Below are 18,514 nucleotides of genomic sequence, written 5' to 3' on the forward strand. Positions count from 1 at the left end.
TCTCTCTCTCTCTCTCTCTCTCTCTCTCTCTCTCTCTCTCTCTCTCTCTCTCTCCACCTGGAAGAGACCAGATGTTTTTAGATCCCCTCAGTGAACACAGGTTCAGCTTTGCGTGCTGACCTTCCCACGCCCTTGGTCTTGTGTGGGGTATAATAATACTCCTTTCTTCAGGCTGTGTTCCCTTCTATCCCATCTTTCTGCTGCTCATAATGGCCTGGACTGCTTGACTTTTGGGAGATGCTTTGGAACCCTAGGATTTCTTGTTTGGGGTTATTCTAGCTGCATTCCCTACAGGGCCCTGTCCCTCCTGGCCCCAACCCGGTTCTAAGGTCTCTAGTTTTCTCTTCTGGGTTGGTTCCTGGAACCAAGCCTGCCTAGAGCAAGAGGAAATCCTCCAGGGGTGGCAACTCAATCCCAGGGCCCTGGTAGTCCCCTCTGGTCACCCAATAACTCTTTCCCCTTTCCAGAACCATCTCCATCTCTGTCCTGCAATGTGGCCAAATCACTAACACAATAGCTAGGCACATGACTCCATTCTAGTCCTGTCCCTATCTTCCCACGGCCTACCTCACTTGAGACATAATTCACTGTTTGGCAGTCACTGTGGGCCTCCCAAGAGGCCGCCTTAGCCCCCGACACTGTCACTGCCTCAATTTCACTCCTGCCCTCACTCACAACCCTTAGTCAGCTCCAGCTCTGTGGGTCTCCAACTTCTGGTGTGCCCCAGAACCTTTGCACAGGAATCCTTGCATGTGCACCAGACGCAGACTGCCAAGAGGGGCATTCCCTCTTGGACAAGTTTGTATTAAGTGTGCTGTCCCCGGGCCTTCCCTGGAAACCCTAATAAAGTAGCAGTCTCCTTACGGCTATGCCCCCTCTCTGCTGAGCCTGTACACTCTGGACATGTTTCACAGTGGCTTACTGGAGCTCCAGCTTGGAAGCACAGATGCTCAAGAGCCATCTCCTGGGTTCTGACAGGGACTATATGCCATCATCAGGGTCCTCCTTGGGCAGCCCCACCTAGCCCGGTGGGGTATCTGCCCAGACAGTCATAAGGTAGAGGCCTAATGAGGCTCAGTTACCTTTAGTGTGTGTGTTTGCGCGCGTGTGTTTCTGTGTGTATTTCCATGGCAGTCTTTGTGTGTCACCTGTGTTTGTATGCCTCTGTCTGTATGAGTATGCCTATGTATGTGCACCTGTGTGTCTATATCACTGTTTTTCTTCGTGTCTCCCCATATGTGCCGCCTGTATACATGTATGTGTACACCTGTGTCTGCCTGTGTGTCTGAGTATGTCTATGTGCATCTGTGTGTGTGTGCATCTTTGCCACTGTTTTTCCTTGTGTTTCCTCACATGTCGTGTGTGTGTGTGTGTGTGTGTGTGTGTGTGTGTGTTAAATTACTCCTCAACTCAGAGTAGCTGGGGCACACAGTGTGTCACGCCTCCCTCTGCGGGAAAGTTGTGTCTTCAGAGACCTTTTTCTGCATGAGTCACCTTGGACTCCCTGGGGCCTCTGGGTGGAGCCCTGAGAGCTAAGTCTCTCCTGACGTCTCCAAGAAGAGCGTGCATCCTGGGAGAGGAAGGGAAGAGCGTAGCTAAAGAGAAGTCTGTTAGCAGACAGCAACAGGTGTTGCTGCAAAAGAAAAAAAAAATAGCAGGCAGGCCCACAGCATACACTGGCTACTACACCCCGCTTCCCTAGGGTAGGAGCCAGAGAGCCAGGAAATCCCCGAGGGAGCTATAGTGAAAGGAGTGTCGGGGTACCAGGAGACAACAGGGAGCCCCAGGCAAGCCCTCACACTGCTTCTGCCCTGAGGACATTCGTCTAACCCCAGAGGTCCTAGGCCCCAGGCACTTCCTGCCTACTCCCACCTCAGGTCCACCATCTCCTGGACCGTCTGGAATGGGTCTACACACCAACTCAGGGTCTGCGTGAGTGGGAGGAAGGATGAATGCAGTGTCTCAGTTTCCTCGGTGTAATGCTTCCTGGGGGTGCACCTCTCTTGAGGCCCCACCCACTGCACTCTTGGGTTTCCCCGACACAGTCCAACACAGGCATCAGCTCCTGTTACAGCAGTAAGGAACGCCACTCCTCTCTCCCTTCCTAGCGGCCTAGGAGGCACGTTTGCTAAACAGCTGTCTGCGACCCTCCTCTTCCCTAACAAGCAGCTAGTGGCCATCTACTGCATGTCGGCTACCATAGACTCATCGTTGAAGCTTCAGAAATAACATATGCTGTACGCTCCATTCACAGAAAACTCAGGCTCGCTGAGAGCATTAGAGGGCCTGGGAGCACAGCCAGGAGAGCATGACAAAGAGGGGCTCCTTAGCTCACAGGCTCCGCCCCTCGGTCTCTTCCGGAGGCAGCTGGGTTGGGCTGCTGTGGAAATATGCAGGTGCTTTAAGCCCGGAGGTCTGCTCAGCCTGTGGATCTGTGTGTGACCCTCTCTCCCTTACCTTCCCAGAATTTTAGGCGAAAATTCCCATGGATTTCTATTTCCTACTGGGGTTGGGGACCCAGAAGCCCGGTGGCCACAGATGAGGCCACGTGGTAGAAGCAGATATCCCTTAAGTGTGCACCCCGATTTTGCATCCCAGAGGGCAAGCAGTGAGACGTGCCCCGCCCACCGCCCGCGCCTCCGAGCCTCTCAGCCAAGTCAGGCGCGGCGCTGCCAGGGTTAAGGCGCAGGCGTGTCCCCTGGGGTGGGGTGGGCCCGGCAGCCTTGCCGCGATTCTGGCGTCCCCTCGGATTGGGGCCCAACGCACTCCCCCGCCGTTTTCTCCGCCGCGTGGCAGCGTTGCCCCTTCGTCCTCCACTTAGGGGGCTGCGGGGACCGAGGTGCCAGGACACCGCCCGGAGGGGAGCTCATCCGGCCGCGCAGACGCCCCGCGGGCTCCGGGGAGGGACTTGGCCTGCTTTCTGGCCTCCACTCGCCGGGGAGGAGCCGCGCGGCTGCAGCTGGCGTCGCGCGGAGCTTCAGGGACGCAGGCGACCAGGCCGAGAGCCGCGCGCGCAGAACCGGAGCCCACGCTGCCTGCGGGTTCCCGGTCGGGCCTCTCGGGCTCCCAGCTCAGAGCAGAGGAGGCGCGGCGACACCGCGGGGCGCGGCCGAGGGGAGGAGAGAGCGGAGCGCGGGCGAGCGCCGAGCCGGCCGGGCCTCGCGGGGCCGCTGCTCCGCCAATCTGCGGGCGCTGACGCGGGGGGCGGCTCCACGGCGCTCGGATATCAGCTGGCCTGGCGCGGGGAGCCTGGAGCTCCGCCGTGCGGGCGCTGCGCTCCGGGTCGGCCCGCTGCACCTGCCAGTTCGCGGCTTCGCCCCGCGCGCCCCCTCGCGCTCCCCTTCTCGCCCCAGTCTCTCCAGCCCAGTCTTCTAGCCGCAACCTGACAACACGGAGAAGTAGCCTTGTTACCGGCCCAACACCCGGAATGGCCCAGCGGGAGCTTTGCACTCTGGATCGGAATCGTCGTCGCGCCCCGGCCAGGATGAACATCCGCGCCTCTTGCCTACACGCCCAATGAGTGTCGTAGCCGTCCCGGAGACCTTCGTCCGCAGTGTTCCCTGTCACTTCTGCCACCAGGTCCACCGACAAAGGCCACTGGCTGCCCCCCGAGATGGCCTGGAGAGCTGGTGCTTTGGTAGCCGGTGTCCTCCACGACGTCCGAGTCTGGGGACAGCTCCTGAGCTGGTAGCTGATCGTGTGCTGAATGGACCTTGACCCGCGAGTCGTTGCCGGCTTGGTGCCAAGCTGAGGGGTGCCGGTGTAGCGCGCGTCCGGAACCCCCTAAGCACGCTGGCCTGCGCGGCCATGAAGATGATTCTGGTGCGCAGGTTTCGCGTGCTCATCCTGGTGGTGTTCCTACTGGCTTGCGCTTTGCACATTGCTGTTGACCTGCTACCCAAGCTGGACCGGCGCGCTGCGCGATCCACGGGGGAACCCGGCTGTTCCTGCGCTCAGCCGGCGGCAGAAGCAGCTGGCCCAGGTTGGGCCCAGGCGAGGAGCCGCCCTGGGGAGTCCGCCGGTGGCGACGCAGGCTGGCCCAACAAGCACACACTGCGCATCCTGCAAGACTTCAGCTCAGATCCAGCCTCTAACCTAACCTCCCACTCCTTGGAGAAGCTGCCTCCTGCAGCAGAGCCGGTTGATCACGCCCCACGGGGCCAGGAGCCCGGCTCCCCGCCACTCCGTGACCGTGCGCACCGCCCGCTGCTAAGAGACCCTGGGGCTCGGCCACGGGTGCCGCCCCCTGACCCCAGCGGGGACGGATCGCTCTTAGCCAAGTTGTTTGAGCACCCACTCTACCAGGGTGCTGTGCCTCCTCTGTCAGAGGACGACGTCCTGTTTAATGTGAACAGCGACATCAGGTTTAACCCCAAGGCAGCGGCAGAAAATCCAGACTGGTGAGCAGAGAATGAGAGGCTGGGGTGGGACTGGTACAGCCGCTCCTTCCGGGAATAAAGACACCCCCCTAGAATGCTATTTCAGGGGCCAAGCATTTTGTGTACCGTTAGGAACCCTTAAAGGAGGTTGGGTAGGGACGCCTGGTGGGCGGGGCAGATGCGCCTCTTGCTCTGGGCCCTGCCTTTGTCTCCACAATGATTTCCTAGGGAGAAGGGCTGATGGGGTTTGGGAGGCCCCCAGTACCCTGGTGTGGGAAGCTGGCGGCACACCAGGAGCCAGGGGAGCCCAGTGCTCCACCTACAAGGAAGCATGCTGGCCAGCCCTGGCGAAGGCTGAGGAAGCAGATGAATGAATATGTTTGGAGAGTCAGCCAGGGAGAGTGGGAGCCGCCTTCCCCTGGGAGGGGCTGGGCTGCTGGCTCTGAGACCGATGGGTGAGCTGTTCGGGGTGGACCCCTCCAGAAAGCCTGAATGTACCTAATAAGTCTTTTAAGTCCAGTCACTGGGGACAAAAGCAGCTGAGAAGTGATGTTGGCAGTGTGGAGAGAGACCTCCTGGCAAAGACGTGAACCGGGCCACCCTGCCTGGCGGTGGGGAGGAAGACGAGCCATCCTGGAGTTATCTTCCAAGCTGCCCAGCTTTGTGTCCACCCCCTCCCCCACGGCTGCACAGATCCAAATAAGCCCGGCAGAGTGAAATATTAACCACCAGCTGGCTAGAGCAAATAACCTGCAAAGGTTCCCCGGGCCGCCTGTCCAAAACAGCCTTAGAAATCCTTTCTCTCCCTGGAATGTGACCAGGCCCTGTGCCTTGGGCCTGCACATGTGAGCTGTTTGGTGGCTTCTGGGCTGTGCTGGCCAGAAACTATCCAGCAGAGGCCACAGAGAGAGTGGTCAGGGTGTGGCTTCTTGGAGGACCCCAGCCCCTCTTTTTGCTTCTAGTGCAGAACAGACTGGAGTTGAAGAGTCCTCACCTGTCAGTAAAGCAGAGCTAAAGTGGCCCCTCTTCCCCTCCAGCCTAGCAGACTCCCAGAGGGTCTGCTTTTCCTCCAGACAACCCCATAGCCAGAGAAGGCAGGCAGCAGGTCTTCTTTTGAACCCGGGCTGGAGTGACTGATTCCGTAGTCTAGCCCTCCCCACCTATGGCTTCACTCGTTAAAATCAAATTTAGTCCCTTGCATCATCCTGCCCCTGGTCTTTGGAACAAAGGCAGCAAGCCGGGGAGGTTTCTGGCTGGCTGGGTGTGCCTACGACTTTCAGGCTGTCTGGTCCCAGGAAAAGCCGACAGTCCCTTCCCACACGCTCCCAGCTGATATCATTCTTATGGGGGGCACTTTTGGTGACCCCAGGACAGAGGCGCGGGGATAGCGCTGACACTCTGGGTCTAGGCCAGTGGTAGTTAGGGTTGTCTGCGGCATCTCTGGAGGGTAAATAGGAATTACAGGCCTCCAGGTGTGTTATTAGGCAGTGGAACCGCAGCCGGGGAGGAAAGTGCAGACAAGGCAGTGCAGAAGCAGCTTTTAGTGAACCTGTACTTTGAGCCCAGAGTCGCAAGCCCTGACCCTCAGGACCAGCTCCCCCAGCGTTCCTCGGCCTCTTGCCTCTCTGCTGACACTTGACTGTCGTCTGTCTTTGTTCCATGTAGGCCACAGGAAGGTGCTGAAGGAGCAGAATTCTTGCCTACTGGCGAAGCAGCCGTGGATCTCTATCCTAACTGGCTCAAATTCCACATCGGCATCAACCGGTATGAGCTGTACTCCAGGCACAACCCGGCCATCGACGCCTTGTTGCAGGACCTCGGCTCTCAGAAGATCACCAGCGTCGGTAGGTAGCTACCTGCTTGCCCTTGGCGCAAGTGCAACTTGGTGTGGGCACAGCAGGGCTGTGAGGAGCTGGCTTCCTAGGCAGGTCACTGGCAAAGGAGCTGCTCTTTCGGGGGGTGTCTAGGTGATCACCTTGATGATCCAGGAGCCAGATGGATGCTTCAAGGTTCATTGCTGGCAAGTGCAGGTTCATCACTTTGACCCTTGATAGGGTTATACACGCAGACATATAGGCCCTCCCTCCCCTGTAAAAGAATACCCTGCTGACCCACAGTGGCTGCCGCACCTCCTGCCAGCACCTGTGTGCTTGCCACCTTTCTTCCTCCTGCAGGGGCAGCTAGATTGCATGGCTAAGCCAGGGTGGATGTTCTGAACCTGCTCCCTTCCAAACTCAGTAGGGGTTCAGGGATCTCACCAGGTTGGGGGGGGGGGGGGGCAAGGGGGGGGGGGGGGGGGGAGCAAAGCTGGAGCCTGGATGTCCTGGATGGAGCAGTGTTTTAAAGGAACATCTCCAGGTTTTTGTGAAATCCAGTTTTCAGTTGCAGGAAAACAGCATATCAGGGCAGTTTCTGAGCAGGTTTTGGACTGTTGTCAGGTTGTGAGTGGTTGATAGTCCCTGTGGCTGGAGAGGTGGCATAGGACAGGCGGAGGGCTGTGCTGTGCAGGGTGGCCCTGGTGTGCCCAGCTGCATGTGCTTGGGTAGCCTGCCATGTGTCTTGAAAGCAGATCTGCTAACAGGCTCCCTCCGGTTATGGGCTCTGGGCCAATTGCTGACATGGAGCAGTTAGAAGCTGCCTGCCTGCAGCAACCACCTCTTTAGAGGTGTCTGGGGCTCTGCTGATCAGCGTGCTGGGCTGTTGCCTGGTCGAAAAAGCCAGGACCCAGTTTCCCCAGGGTTTGGTCAACTCACTGAGTGAAAAGGATTAAGCGAACGGTCTTCCGCCCTCCCTTCTTCCCCCAGGGAGATCCGAGTGCGCCCCCACCTGACCCTGCCATGCCCCGTGTGGAATCCAGAGGCTTCAGGATGAGTGAGGAATAGTCCTTGTTAGCACAGAGACTTTGCTTTAAAAGAGCCACAGTCCATGCCCCTTTCTTTTTGAAGTATAACTCTTAAAGAAATACCCAAGCTGGGCATGAAAGTGAAACCTGTCAATCTAGCTATGCAGGAGGCTGAGACAGTGAAAGTCCAAGGCCAGCCTGGGTAACTTAACAGGACCCTTTCTTAAAACAGAAACAGAAAAGAGGACTGGAATGTAGCTTAGTAGTAGAATCAGCAGTGAGGGGTTGGGGGCGTGGCTCAAGTGTAGAGCACCTGCCTAGAATCCCCTAGTGAGGGGCTGGGGTGTGGCTCAGTGGGAGAGCAATTTCCTAGCACATGGAAAGACCCAGTGGTGAGACCAGCTTCCAGAAGTACTGCTGCCTCTGTGAACCGTTCAGCTGAGGAGTAAGGAACATGTACTACAGTGACCTTGAAGAGGGTGACATCCTTAGGCTCGTGCAAGAACAAGCTTGAGTGCTATCTGATCCCCACAGCTGGCTAGCTGTTGTGGGGGCTTTGATTTAGTCCCTATTCTCATTGATACCGGTTCTATGCAAAGGTGAGGGGATCTATCCCAGGATCTCAGATCAAGGCAGACTGGGGTTCCAGGGCCTCACCAGAAGCTGTGCTCACCCCAAGGAACTTTGTTCATCTTCATGTGCTTAACTTTGAGACACCCCCCCCCCTTGGTCTGATTTACTTGGGAAGGATGGTGGTGCTAGGACCCCGACTTCACAGTAGGATGAACAGCTCTGTAGCTGAAGAGGAAGCAGCCTAGACTTGACCTGTGCCTTGGTCTGGTGGGGCGTCCTGGAGTCAGCCAATACCCTTCTAGGCCATGGGATGCTTGAGCGGATCCTACACTTATGTGCTAAACACAATGGCTGGGGTCCTTTTCATCCATTCCCAACATGGACGTGCTGGGTCCTTCATTCTGCAGGTGCCCAGCAGCTATCAGAAGGTAATCAGTAGAAATGGCCATCACCCAGGCAGACAAAGGACACTTACCCTGCCCCCCATCGCAGAGTGCTGAGGGATCCCAGCTGTACCAATCACTATCCACAGTGACTTCAGTCAAACGGCTGCCCGGCAGCCAAATGTGATCCAACCTGAATGCATCTGGGGGTTGATACATGAGTTTGAGATCATTGTAAAAGGTGCCCTTTTCTCCCAAGGTGAGGTCATGCCTGCTTTGGGGCTGGGAGTGTTGGTTGTGAGGTTCTGACCCCCTAGTATTGGGGATCACTGCTAGCAGGGTATACGTCACTGGAATGCTTCCTTTCTGGGTCCACCAGTTCTGCTGCCCAGAAGGTTCAAAGATGTGACACCTGCCCCACAAATAGAGAAGGCTTTAGGGTGTAAATAGGAGTCAGGGGCAAGAGCAGAACTGGACAGCACCTACCTGGCAGATCTCCGTGTGGCAACAATGTTTCAAGACACACCAAGCCGCTTTGCCTAGGGACCTGGAGTCAAAACAGGTGCCTGTATCTTCTCAGAGTTGTGAAGTTTACACCTGCAGAAGTGGACCAGACATCTCGCTCAGCAGGGAGCATCCTGAGATGACTGGCCATGGCCAGAGCACAATGCCCTGGAGACTGCACACTGTCCTGGAGGCTGCCTGTTGGAGGCAACTCCCTGCCGCCCTGGCTAACCTGACTCATCCCTAGCTGCTACAGAGGTTGTCGTGGGTGTAAAGGTACAGCCAAAGTTTTGAGCACACATCTGGCTCCTTGAGACATCGTCTCTCCTGGGCATTTATCGTAGCGTAGCCACTGGGTAGGTGACAAGCTGGGTGCCCATAGACAGGATTTGCTTCTGCCCAGGGCCTGGTGCTACCATGACCTGGAGTCAAGTGGAACCTTCAAAAGCTAATCCTGCCTTCCAACTTCCCCCCACAACTAGGGAAACTGAGGCTACAGAGAAGGAAGATTTGCTGGTGGGGTAGTATCCCCTTGTTTCTGATTCAAGCTTCCCTGGGGCCGGCCAGTGATGACTTTATTTTTTATATTTTTAATTTTGTGTATGTACATGTGAGGATGTCTGAGTAGATGTGTTTTGTTTATTAGTGTCTGTGCACATGTGTGTATAGGTGTGAGTGCGTGTGTCTGCAGCTGTTTATGTGCCCATGGTGTGAAGGTTTGAAGCTGCCATTAGTGTTTCAATTCTTTTTTCATTTTTAAGTTGTTGAGTCGGAGTCACTCCCTGAATCTGGAGCATTCTGGCGCTAACTAGCCTAGCTAGCCAGCTTGCTCGGAGATTCCCTGTCTGCCTCATTAGGGCTGGGATTGCACGTGGCCACCACATCTGTACAGCTTTAACTTGGCTTCTAGGATTCCAAACTCTGGTCTGTGTGCTTGCACAGCAAACACATTATCCACCGAGCCATCCCCCCCAACCCCAGCAGTGGTGGCTTTAATCTTCAAGTTTTTCATCTCACTATGAAATACGGAGCTGGGAAATAACTCTTGTGATGGAAAATGGTGCCGGGGGTGGGGGAGTGTTCCACGCCCTCTTGTACCCGTTCCATCAAGTCTCGCCTGTTTAGAACCTCTTGCTACTTTTCATGAGGCTCTGTGTGGCCCACAGCGCAGCTAGCCAAGGCCAATAGAGATTTATTTATAGCCAGGCTCCAGGCTGCCTGGTAACAGGCCACTGCTACCTTTAAAGAGACTACACACACCCACCTCTGCTCAGCAGGAAGTGGCCCTCCATGCCTTTGGCCAGGACCGGTGGTAATCAAATCGCTACTATGTACAATCATGGATACAAACGCTCTACACTTGAAATTACTCAGGAAAGAGAGAAGTCTCCCTGGGAGCAGAGGGTGAGGCAGCCTCTGGCCTGAGCAGAGATCTCTTAAGGTGGCTCCATCTAGGTCAGATCAAGGCCCGTGGTATCGAGAACAAGGCAGAACAAAAGAAAATAACTCCACCGGTCTGAAGTCCTTGTCACTAATTGATCTGCCAGAGGGAAAGAATGGATGAAGATGGAATCTGGAGAATTGGCTGTGAGCTTCAAGAAACAAAGGGCCTGTGACTGGGGTGCCCCGGAAATACTGCCTATGAAGCGGGGAGGGTGTGTGTGTGGAGACTTCTCATTCCTGTCTGATGAGACAGAGCTAGTGTAGTTCTCAAGAGGCAGTACCAGCCACAGCAGGGTTACAGGTCCTTGCCTCTCTGACTCAGGGCACGCATGTAGGGTGGGGGAAGAGGGTGACTGTGGTCACAGACCTCAGCAATAGAGGGATGCCCTGAAATAACAAGGACCCCAAGATCAAGTGCACCAAGTAAATGGCTATTGCCTGCTCAGTGCCATGGGTTGGAAGGTCAGGAGCTGAGGGTGGTCTCCAGTAGGGATTTGGGTTGTCCCATCCCACCCCACCCCTCCTTGTTTTCTCCTTGTGCAGCCAGGAAGCTGCAGGGATTGAGCCCAGCTCCCACTCACCGTCTTGGCTTTCGGCAAGCCAAGCTCCATCGGTGTATTTCTGGGCTTTCTTGTGACTGCCACTCTCAAAATAAAAGTGAGCTCCCTGAGAGGCGGCGTGACATAGTAACACCAGGCTGCAGGCCACTAGGGCAGAAGGTGCCCCACGTGTGCCTGGTCTGAGCCAGTGATGGCCCTGAAGCCCGGAAAGCCTCTCAGTGGGCCAGAAGCTTGGAGACCTGGCTGCAGCCACCGTCAATGCCTGCTCGCTCAGCTTGTCCAGCCCCTCGTGTCAGGGTGGGTGGCTGCAAGGCCAGGGTCAGCAACTCTGCCTCTGGCTGCCACGTAAATGTGCCCCATGCCCATTTCCTCATGTCAAAGTTTGGCAGGTGGAAGGGGACTGTGGGTGCCCAGTGTCTGAGCCACAGGCATGCTTCTCCAGTTCAGTGACATGTGAGACAGGACAGGAAAGGCTGAGTGACATTTTCTCTGAATGTGAGTCTTCCCTAGGGAGGCCTTCACTTACAATGCAAACACCTGCCTCCATTAATCTTCTAGAACAGCCCCTTAAAAGGCAGCAAGGGGTATGTGGGTGTGAAAATAGTCAAGCTACTGTCTGACTGACCCCAAACAGAATCACCAGTCCCCTCGCCTGGATGAGTCGACCAAGGTCAAGCCCAGTAGCGGTGATGATCCCCAAGGGCCACCAGTCAATATCTCAGGTGTGGCCCATTTCCTTAGTGCCCAGTGGGGACAGCCTAGTACAGAAGCTGGTGGGTGTTCGCATCTGTTGCCCACCTAGACAGACGCGCCTGAGCCTTTGCTGTAACACAAAGCAGTCTGTGTCAGATATGTGGGGTCTGGACTCTGACCAGAGAATACCTTCAGGCAGCTTGCAGGGCTAAGGATGGGCTGAGTCAGGACAGAGCCTTACTTTTAGAGTTTGTACCTCAGTCACCTCAGAGATCTGTGTTCTAGAGCTCCTGGTTGCCTCCTTGGGAGGAACTGGCCATGTATGCCGTCAGGGCAACAGGGAGGCAGATGGGACCCCCTTAGGAAAAGACTGACGAGACTGGGAGGTAGCTCAGTGGGTAGCGTGGTTGACTAGCATGCTCAAAGCCCTGGCCTGTACCCAGCACTGCACAGACAGCTCTGAGGACAGGCAGAGGCGAGAGGGTCACGAGTTCAAGGTCATTCTCAGCTATATAGCCAGTTTTCAGTTACACAAGAGCCTGATCAAAGCAAGAAAAGCAGGCGGCGGGGGAGGAGACAGACCTAGCTGACCAGATTAACACAATATTTTGCTATCTAAAAGCCTGGATTACAAACTTTAAAAAGAACCTGGCCCAGGAAGGAACCATTAAACCCAGGAGTCTCTGTGATTAAGCGAAAATGGGTCGTACACGGAGACTTGATGGTGCCACCAACTTTTTAATCACTTCCTTCTTTTCCGCTCTACCAGAAACGCAGTGGATGTTCCTTGTGCAAATTTAGAAAGCACAGATAAGGAAAAACAGAAAATTAAAATCCCCTGCCAGGCTCCCGAGGGAGAGGTGCAGGCTCGTTGCTGGTCTGTGTATCGGGGCTGAAAACCCCATGTGTCCCTGTCTTCAGGGGGAAAATGAGCTTCCTGAAGCATGAATGTTTCATAAGCTGCTTGCTCAATAGTCAAACCGTAAGCACTTTGTTGTGTCACTCAGAAGGAAGGCAGGGTGGTAGTCACACCTGTCCTCACTGCTGTGGTTGCATCCTGAGTTTGAAAGGAGCATGACGTGTGTGGTGGCCCGAGGAGGACACGATCTTGTACCAGCCACTCTGGTCCTGTGGAGCCCAAAATCAGTCTTAAGTCCCTAGTGCAGCCCGTCATACACAGCCGACAGCCAGGTCCTCTGCGAATACCAGCCGGGGGACTGTCCCCACTGTACAGGTGAGTTCAGGCCACTGCTGTTCTTTGAGCCTGATCCTCTCCACAGCCTTGTGAAGGAGTATCATGTGACTTTCCCTGAGGGATGTGCTTATATCAACTAGGAGGAGGGGCCCTCGTGATTCTTGCCAGTTTCAGGAACTTCCTAAGCCTTTTAAGTTTCTTTTACTTCCTAAATCTTCTGTTTATGATTTGTTTATTTATTATGTACACAGTGTTGTGCCTGCATGACAGAAGAGGGCACCAGATCTCATTAAAAGTGGTTGTGAGCCACCATGTGGTTACTGGGAATTGAACTCATAGCCTCTGGAAGAGCAGCCAGTGCTCTTAACCTCTGAGCCATCTCTCCAACCCTGCTTCCTAAATCTTAATGAGCCTCCCACCAGGAGTAATATTTTTATTTGTTTGAGTTTTTTGACACAGGGCCCCATTATATAGCCTTTGCTGGCCTGGAACTCACTGTGTAAACCAGGCTGGCTTCAAACTCAGAGATATCCACCTGCCTCTGCCTCAGCCTCCCAAGTGCTGGAAATTAAAGCATGTGTAACCACACCCAGTCAAGAAGAAATGTTTTAATTTGAAGGAAATATCTACACGATGATAAGTTAGCATCTATGGCCCCGTTTTACAGAAAGGGAAACTGAGGCTGGAAAAATAAAGATTTCTTTCAGAATATCAAGCCCGGGGAAGCTAAGCAGACTTCAGTGTCTAGATCAGAATGGACCACCATGATCTTTCTTCCACTGAACATTTTTTTTTTTGAGGCAAGGTCTTACTATCTAACTTTGGATAGCCTTGAATTCACTATGCAGACCAGACTGGCCTGGAACTCATAGAGATCTACCTGTCTCTGCCTCTGAAGTACTCGGATTAAAGATGTGTGCCGTTATGCCCAGCTCCACCAAACCTTCACATTTCCTGTTCTGTGGCACACACACACACACACACACACACACACACACACACACACACACACGTGTGAGCCTCCCCTGACGCTGGTACCGACAGCCACAGTCCTCTGCCAGTCCTGTTATACCTGGAACCCAAATGGCAAGAGCATGTCTCCTGACTGTCACACCATCTGTTTTCAGATTCTAGAGATCCCTCTGCAGCCTTTCTGTCCTTTGCCTTCCTCACCACAACCCCCCCAGGACCTACGTCTGCTCTTTTGTGACCAACCCTAGGCCTCTCTCCCCCAAGAGTGGCTCTCACAATGACCTCAGGCTGCAGCCTGCATTGCCTCCTACACCAAGGAGTCTAAAGTTATCTCGCCCTTTGTAACTTCCTATCTACCCACGTGTCCAGTGTAGGCTCTGACTCCGTTACATCTGTGATGTTATCACTTGCTCTGAGCCTGCCAAGGATACGGGATGCCTCTGTACACACCAGGCAAGCTCCCATGTAGACGGGCTTGGCTACATTGTGCAGTGTGAAGGCCCCTTCGTGTCGTGTGCCTTGAACAACCTGGGGGCCTTTGCCATAGCTGACCTGGAACAGAAAAACCCCCGTGGCTTTCCTTTACCCTCGTTCATCAACAAAAGGGAAATCCAAGGTTGGGGGAAGAAAGGTTGTCTTGGAAATCCATCGGCTTTCTGATGTGGTGAAGTGCCAGAGCAGTGTGTCTTCTGAAACCTTCTGAAGCTGTCATATCCTTCCATGTCCTAATGATGTAGGAGCTTCTAACCTATAGATATTTGGGGGTCTTCTCAGAGAGACCACTCAGACCTTCACTAAATCCTAGTAGCTTGCCTGTACCTAGACAAGCAGTGGGGTGTGTGTGTGTGTGTGTGTGTGTGTGTGTGTGTGTGTGTAGATGCAGGTGGGTATTGAGGGTGTGTAAGTAAGGGGACGTTTATGTAGGAGTGGGAATGGGGGTATTTGTGGGTATGGAGGTCTTCATGTAGGCATAGGGTGTGTGTAGATGTGAGCGTGTGTTTGTGTGAAGGTGTGCATGTGTGTGGCTATACTCCTGGCCTGGCATCCCCTGGGCCCTTTGTGGGCTCACACTCTGGAGTTTGCTGTATTCGAAGGGGCTCCAGCTAGCTGGCGTGCATCATTGCTGCAAACCCATCTTCTCAGGCACAATGGGAGCCCCTCACCACTTGAAGAAGATCCGACTGGCTGGTGGCTAGAACCTTTGTCTGATTCTGCTGCCTGGGGGCAGTTGGAGGCCTAAGGCAGCCACTGAGTCACCCTGTTTGTTCTTCCCTCCCTCCTGCAGCCATGAAGTCAGGGGGCACACAGCTGAAGCTCATCATGACCTTCCAGAATTACGGGCAGGCGCTATTCAAACCCATGAAGTAAGTGCCTGACACTAGGGTGGGCATGAGGCGGGGCCGCAGTGTGCAGGCGTAAGGCCGGGCTGGGAAGGCAACATTTATCTGGGGGTGAAATGTAGTGACTGCTCAGTGAGTAGCCAGGCTGTCTGCACCCTCCTGGTCCCTCTCCAGCCTGATGCCATCATTACACACCTGGGGACGGTTGTCCATCTTGTTCTGGGAGGGTGAATGTTTGCATTTAACAAGGGGCTGGCAATGCGGGCATGTAAGGGACCCCTGGAGGGGAGACTGCATTTTTCTAACAGGCTCAGAGACTGGGGAAACTCCACACAGGACCGGGGTTGCCATCTAGAGCTCTGCAGGTGGTATGGTCATTTCTCGGCCTGCTGCCCAGCCCAGGTGATCCGTGGGGAGCCTTTGCATCCTAAAACTCCATCCTGGGGAGATGGCTTCATCAGTAAAGGGCTTGCCACAAGAGCATGAGACATGAGTTTGATCTGTAGCACCCACGTAAAAAGCCAGGCATGGTATTGCACACCTGTAGTCAGTGATGGGGTGGCAGAGACAGGAGGATGCCTGGCACTCACTGGCCAGTCAGTCTAACTGAATTGGTGAGCTCTGGGTTTGGTGATAGACCCTACCTCAAAATATAAGGTGGAGAGCATGCATGTGCACACATACAACTTCATCTTAACACAAAGCAGCGCTAGAGTGGGCTCGCTACCCCACAGAGCGTCACAGAAGAGGTAGAAATCTCATCACCAGTACCAGCGAGGGAGCATTATGCAGCACATGACCACCCGGGATACTCGGGAGTTACTAGAGCTTGTATCTCATTGCCACAGACCCTGCTCGGCCCAAGAGTTTGCATTTTGCGGCAGCCAGGCTATTGAGTTGCTCTTTACAGCATGGTTTGCAGCCGCAAAGGCTAAAGAGAACATGCAAGTCGTGGGAGTGAGGCTGCTGGGTGCAGGTCCCCAGGGACCACCCAGCTGTGCTGACTGACCGGGTGTCCTCTTTCTGCCCTGATTTTTCTACAAATCCATCTTCCCCCCACCCCCGTTTAATCCTCAAATTTAAAATAAATGCTAAGTACTTCAGAAGCAGGGAAGGCACTTTGCTCTTCCTGTTTGTCCTGTGTCCCCAGGAAGACCCAGCATGGGTTCAGGGGAGAAAAGTGGGCCTCCCTGGCTTCCCAAGAAGGACAGTGAGCCTGTTTATCTGCAGGTCTTCAGGAGCCCAGAGCTGAGCACCACCCACTCCCACAGACAAAGGAAAACCTGGTCCTAGGGTTTAAACCATGGAACAGTGAGCCCTCTGCCACTGCCTTTGAGGTGGCATGGCCACGGGTGCCGTTTGACCACGTGACTGAGTACGCTTTTCTTCCCCTCTTTATGCAAGTGGTGTTTTCTGTGTCCCGCGAGCATCTGTCCTGTGTAGGGAGTGACATCAGCTTGGCATGAAAAGAGTCGTGGACTGGACACCATCACTCAGGAGTAGTGTATGCAGCCAAGCATTGGATGTCACTGCCCTGTAGGAACAAGCAGAGGGTCTCCAAATAGCCTGTAGCCTGTGTGGTCATCCCAGGATGTCCTAGAGGGCCAGATGCCAAGGAGGATATGGCTTCCTATGGTTTCTTAAGGGGGCTTTAGTGGAGACAGAATCTCATTGTATCCCAGACTAGCCTCCAAGTCAGCAATGCTCCTGCCTCAGGCCTCGCAGGGTGCTGATGTTACAGATGTGTACCTCCACATGTCGTGTGAAGGAGACTTGCTTCCTCCCCAATCTCTCCCTTCCTTCTTCCTTCCTCTCTCCTCCCCTCTTCCCGTTTTTGCTCTCTTTCCTTGGGTAAATAGTTTTATGAGCCTAGCCTGGCCTCAGATGTGCTCTGTAGCTGAGGATAATTCTGAACTTCTGATCCTCTTTCTCCACATCCATAGTTCTGGGATTACAGGCATGTGCCACCACACCCCGTATATGCGGTGCTGAGGATGGAAGGAACCCAGGGCCTCGTGCTAAGCAAGCGCTCTACCAACCGAGCCACATTCTCGCGCTATTTTAAGGCCTCAGGTTTTCACAAGGACAGTGCCATGAGAACCTGCCTGCATAAGACTAGGGCCAAGCCAGGTGACAAATAGATCAGGACAGCCTGCTGCTGGCCAAGATCTGGGGACAATAAATGAAAATGACATCTCCTTTTCAGTCAAGTTCTGTGGGCATGGACTCCGTGAGGAAGATGTGTGTTTCCTGTCTGAGAAGTGTGTGTTCAAGCCTGGCAGAAATCTATAGACAAGTCCAGAGCTGTCCAGAGAGGCTCCCCATGGCCCAGAGTTTCAGGACAGCAAACCCTGGGGATCCAGATGGCCTCCTCAGTGGAGATGGGGGTGGTTCTGGATTCTGGCTTGTGTCCTGACTCTGCAAGTAGCTAGAGGGGAAGGTATGTCCAGCTGTGGACAGCTGCAACCACAGCCGTTCCCCGGAGTAGCCTGTGTCCCATGAAGAGGGAGGGGAATGGGTCTCTGCACTCAGGGTTTTGGTGTTTGGTTTCATCCCCACAGTAGAGTCTAAAGACAGGCTGTTCATAACTACATACAAACAAGGAACCTGGAGTGCTGAGGGGTGGTATGGGTCCAGAGACCTCTAAGGGGCCCCTAACCTGGTGGACACCATCTATCCCTGAGTGGTCACATAAGGGACTGGGCGGAAGCCCCATGGGATTCCTACTTCTCCAGTTTATCCAAGGCCTTGGAGAAAGGGCTTTTCAAGGTTGTGATTGGAGGAGGATAAAATAGTGTGGGAGGTACCAGTCAGGTCAGGGTGTTGCTGGGGAAACAGGTTAAAGAAACTAAGGCTCAGAAAGGGAAGGGTGTGTCTAAGACTAACCAAAGACAGAATCTGAGGCCAGCCTGAATTTTCTCTTCAAAATGGGCAGGAGGGCGGGGGTTGTGGGTGGGCTCCCCATGCCAGCAGGTGGCACAGTTTGCTGTAAACTTCCGACACTGTCTGTCTGGGTCTTTTACTGTTCCTCCATGGACCAGGTCCAGAAATTTCTGGGCACCTGAGACTCATCGACTCCAGTTATCTGGCCAGCAACTGATGACCCTGATGACCTCGGGCAGGGCCCGGGACCTGACACTGCTGCCCGTTTTGTCCTTGCTCCTCTGAGGCTATGGAATGATTACAGTTATGGTTCTTGACAATGGCCTTAAAAGGTCAAAACCCATGATAGGGAATGGGGAGAGAGCTCAGTCAGTAAGGTGCTTGCAGCACAAGTAAGAGAACCTAAGCCGGAGCTCTAGAAGCCACGTAGAAAAGTCAGGCTTAGTGGGACATGCCTGTCATACCAGCACTGGGGAAGTAGAGACAGGAGGATCTCCAGGACTCGCTGTCATGCAGTGTTAGGAGTACGTATGTTAGTAGACACTAAAAGACACATGCCCCACAGGCATGGCAGCTCACTGCTGTGATCCTAGAACTTTGAAAGCTGAAGCAGGAGGATTGCTCTGAGTTTCGAGGCTAGTCTGGAATGTAGAATGAGTCTCTGTGGGGTGGGAGGAGGGGGAGAAAAGGTAAGGGGAGAGGAGGAAGAGAAGAAAAGGAAGAAAGAAGGGAGGGACAAGGAGGAAG

General features: G+C 54.3%; 1 protein-coding gene across 1 annotated transcript in view; it reads left to right on the top strand.

Moving 5' to 3' along the window:
* The first annotated feature begins 2,782 nt into the window (after positions 1-2,782).
* The window catches only part of Fam20c (FAM20C, golgi associated secretory pathway kinase), a 54,452-nt gene continuing 38,720 nt past the window's right edge, over positions 2,783-18,514 (top strand). Inside the window, exons 1-3 of the mRNA XM_005367086.3 lie at positions 2,783-4,400; positions 6,045-6,223; positions 14,830-14,908. Of these exons, the coding sequence (XP_005367143.1) occupies positions 3,808-4,400; positions 6,045-6,223; positions 14,830-14,908 (851 nt within the window). The 5' untranslated portion in view covers positions 2,783-3,807. The remainder of the gene's footprint in view (positions 4,401-6,044; positions 6,224-14,829; positions 14,909-18,514) is intronic.

The sequence above is a fragment of the Microtus ochrogaster genome, unplaced genomic scaffold (genome assembly GCF_000317375.1).
Source record: "Microtus ochrogaster isolate Prairie Vole_2 unplaced genomic scaffold, MicOch1.0 UNK16, whole genome shotgun sequence".
Classification (NCBI taxonomy): Eukaryota; Metazoa; Chordata; class Mammalia; order Rodentia; family Cricetidae; genus Microtus; species Microtus ochrogaster.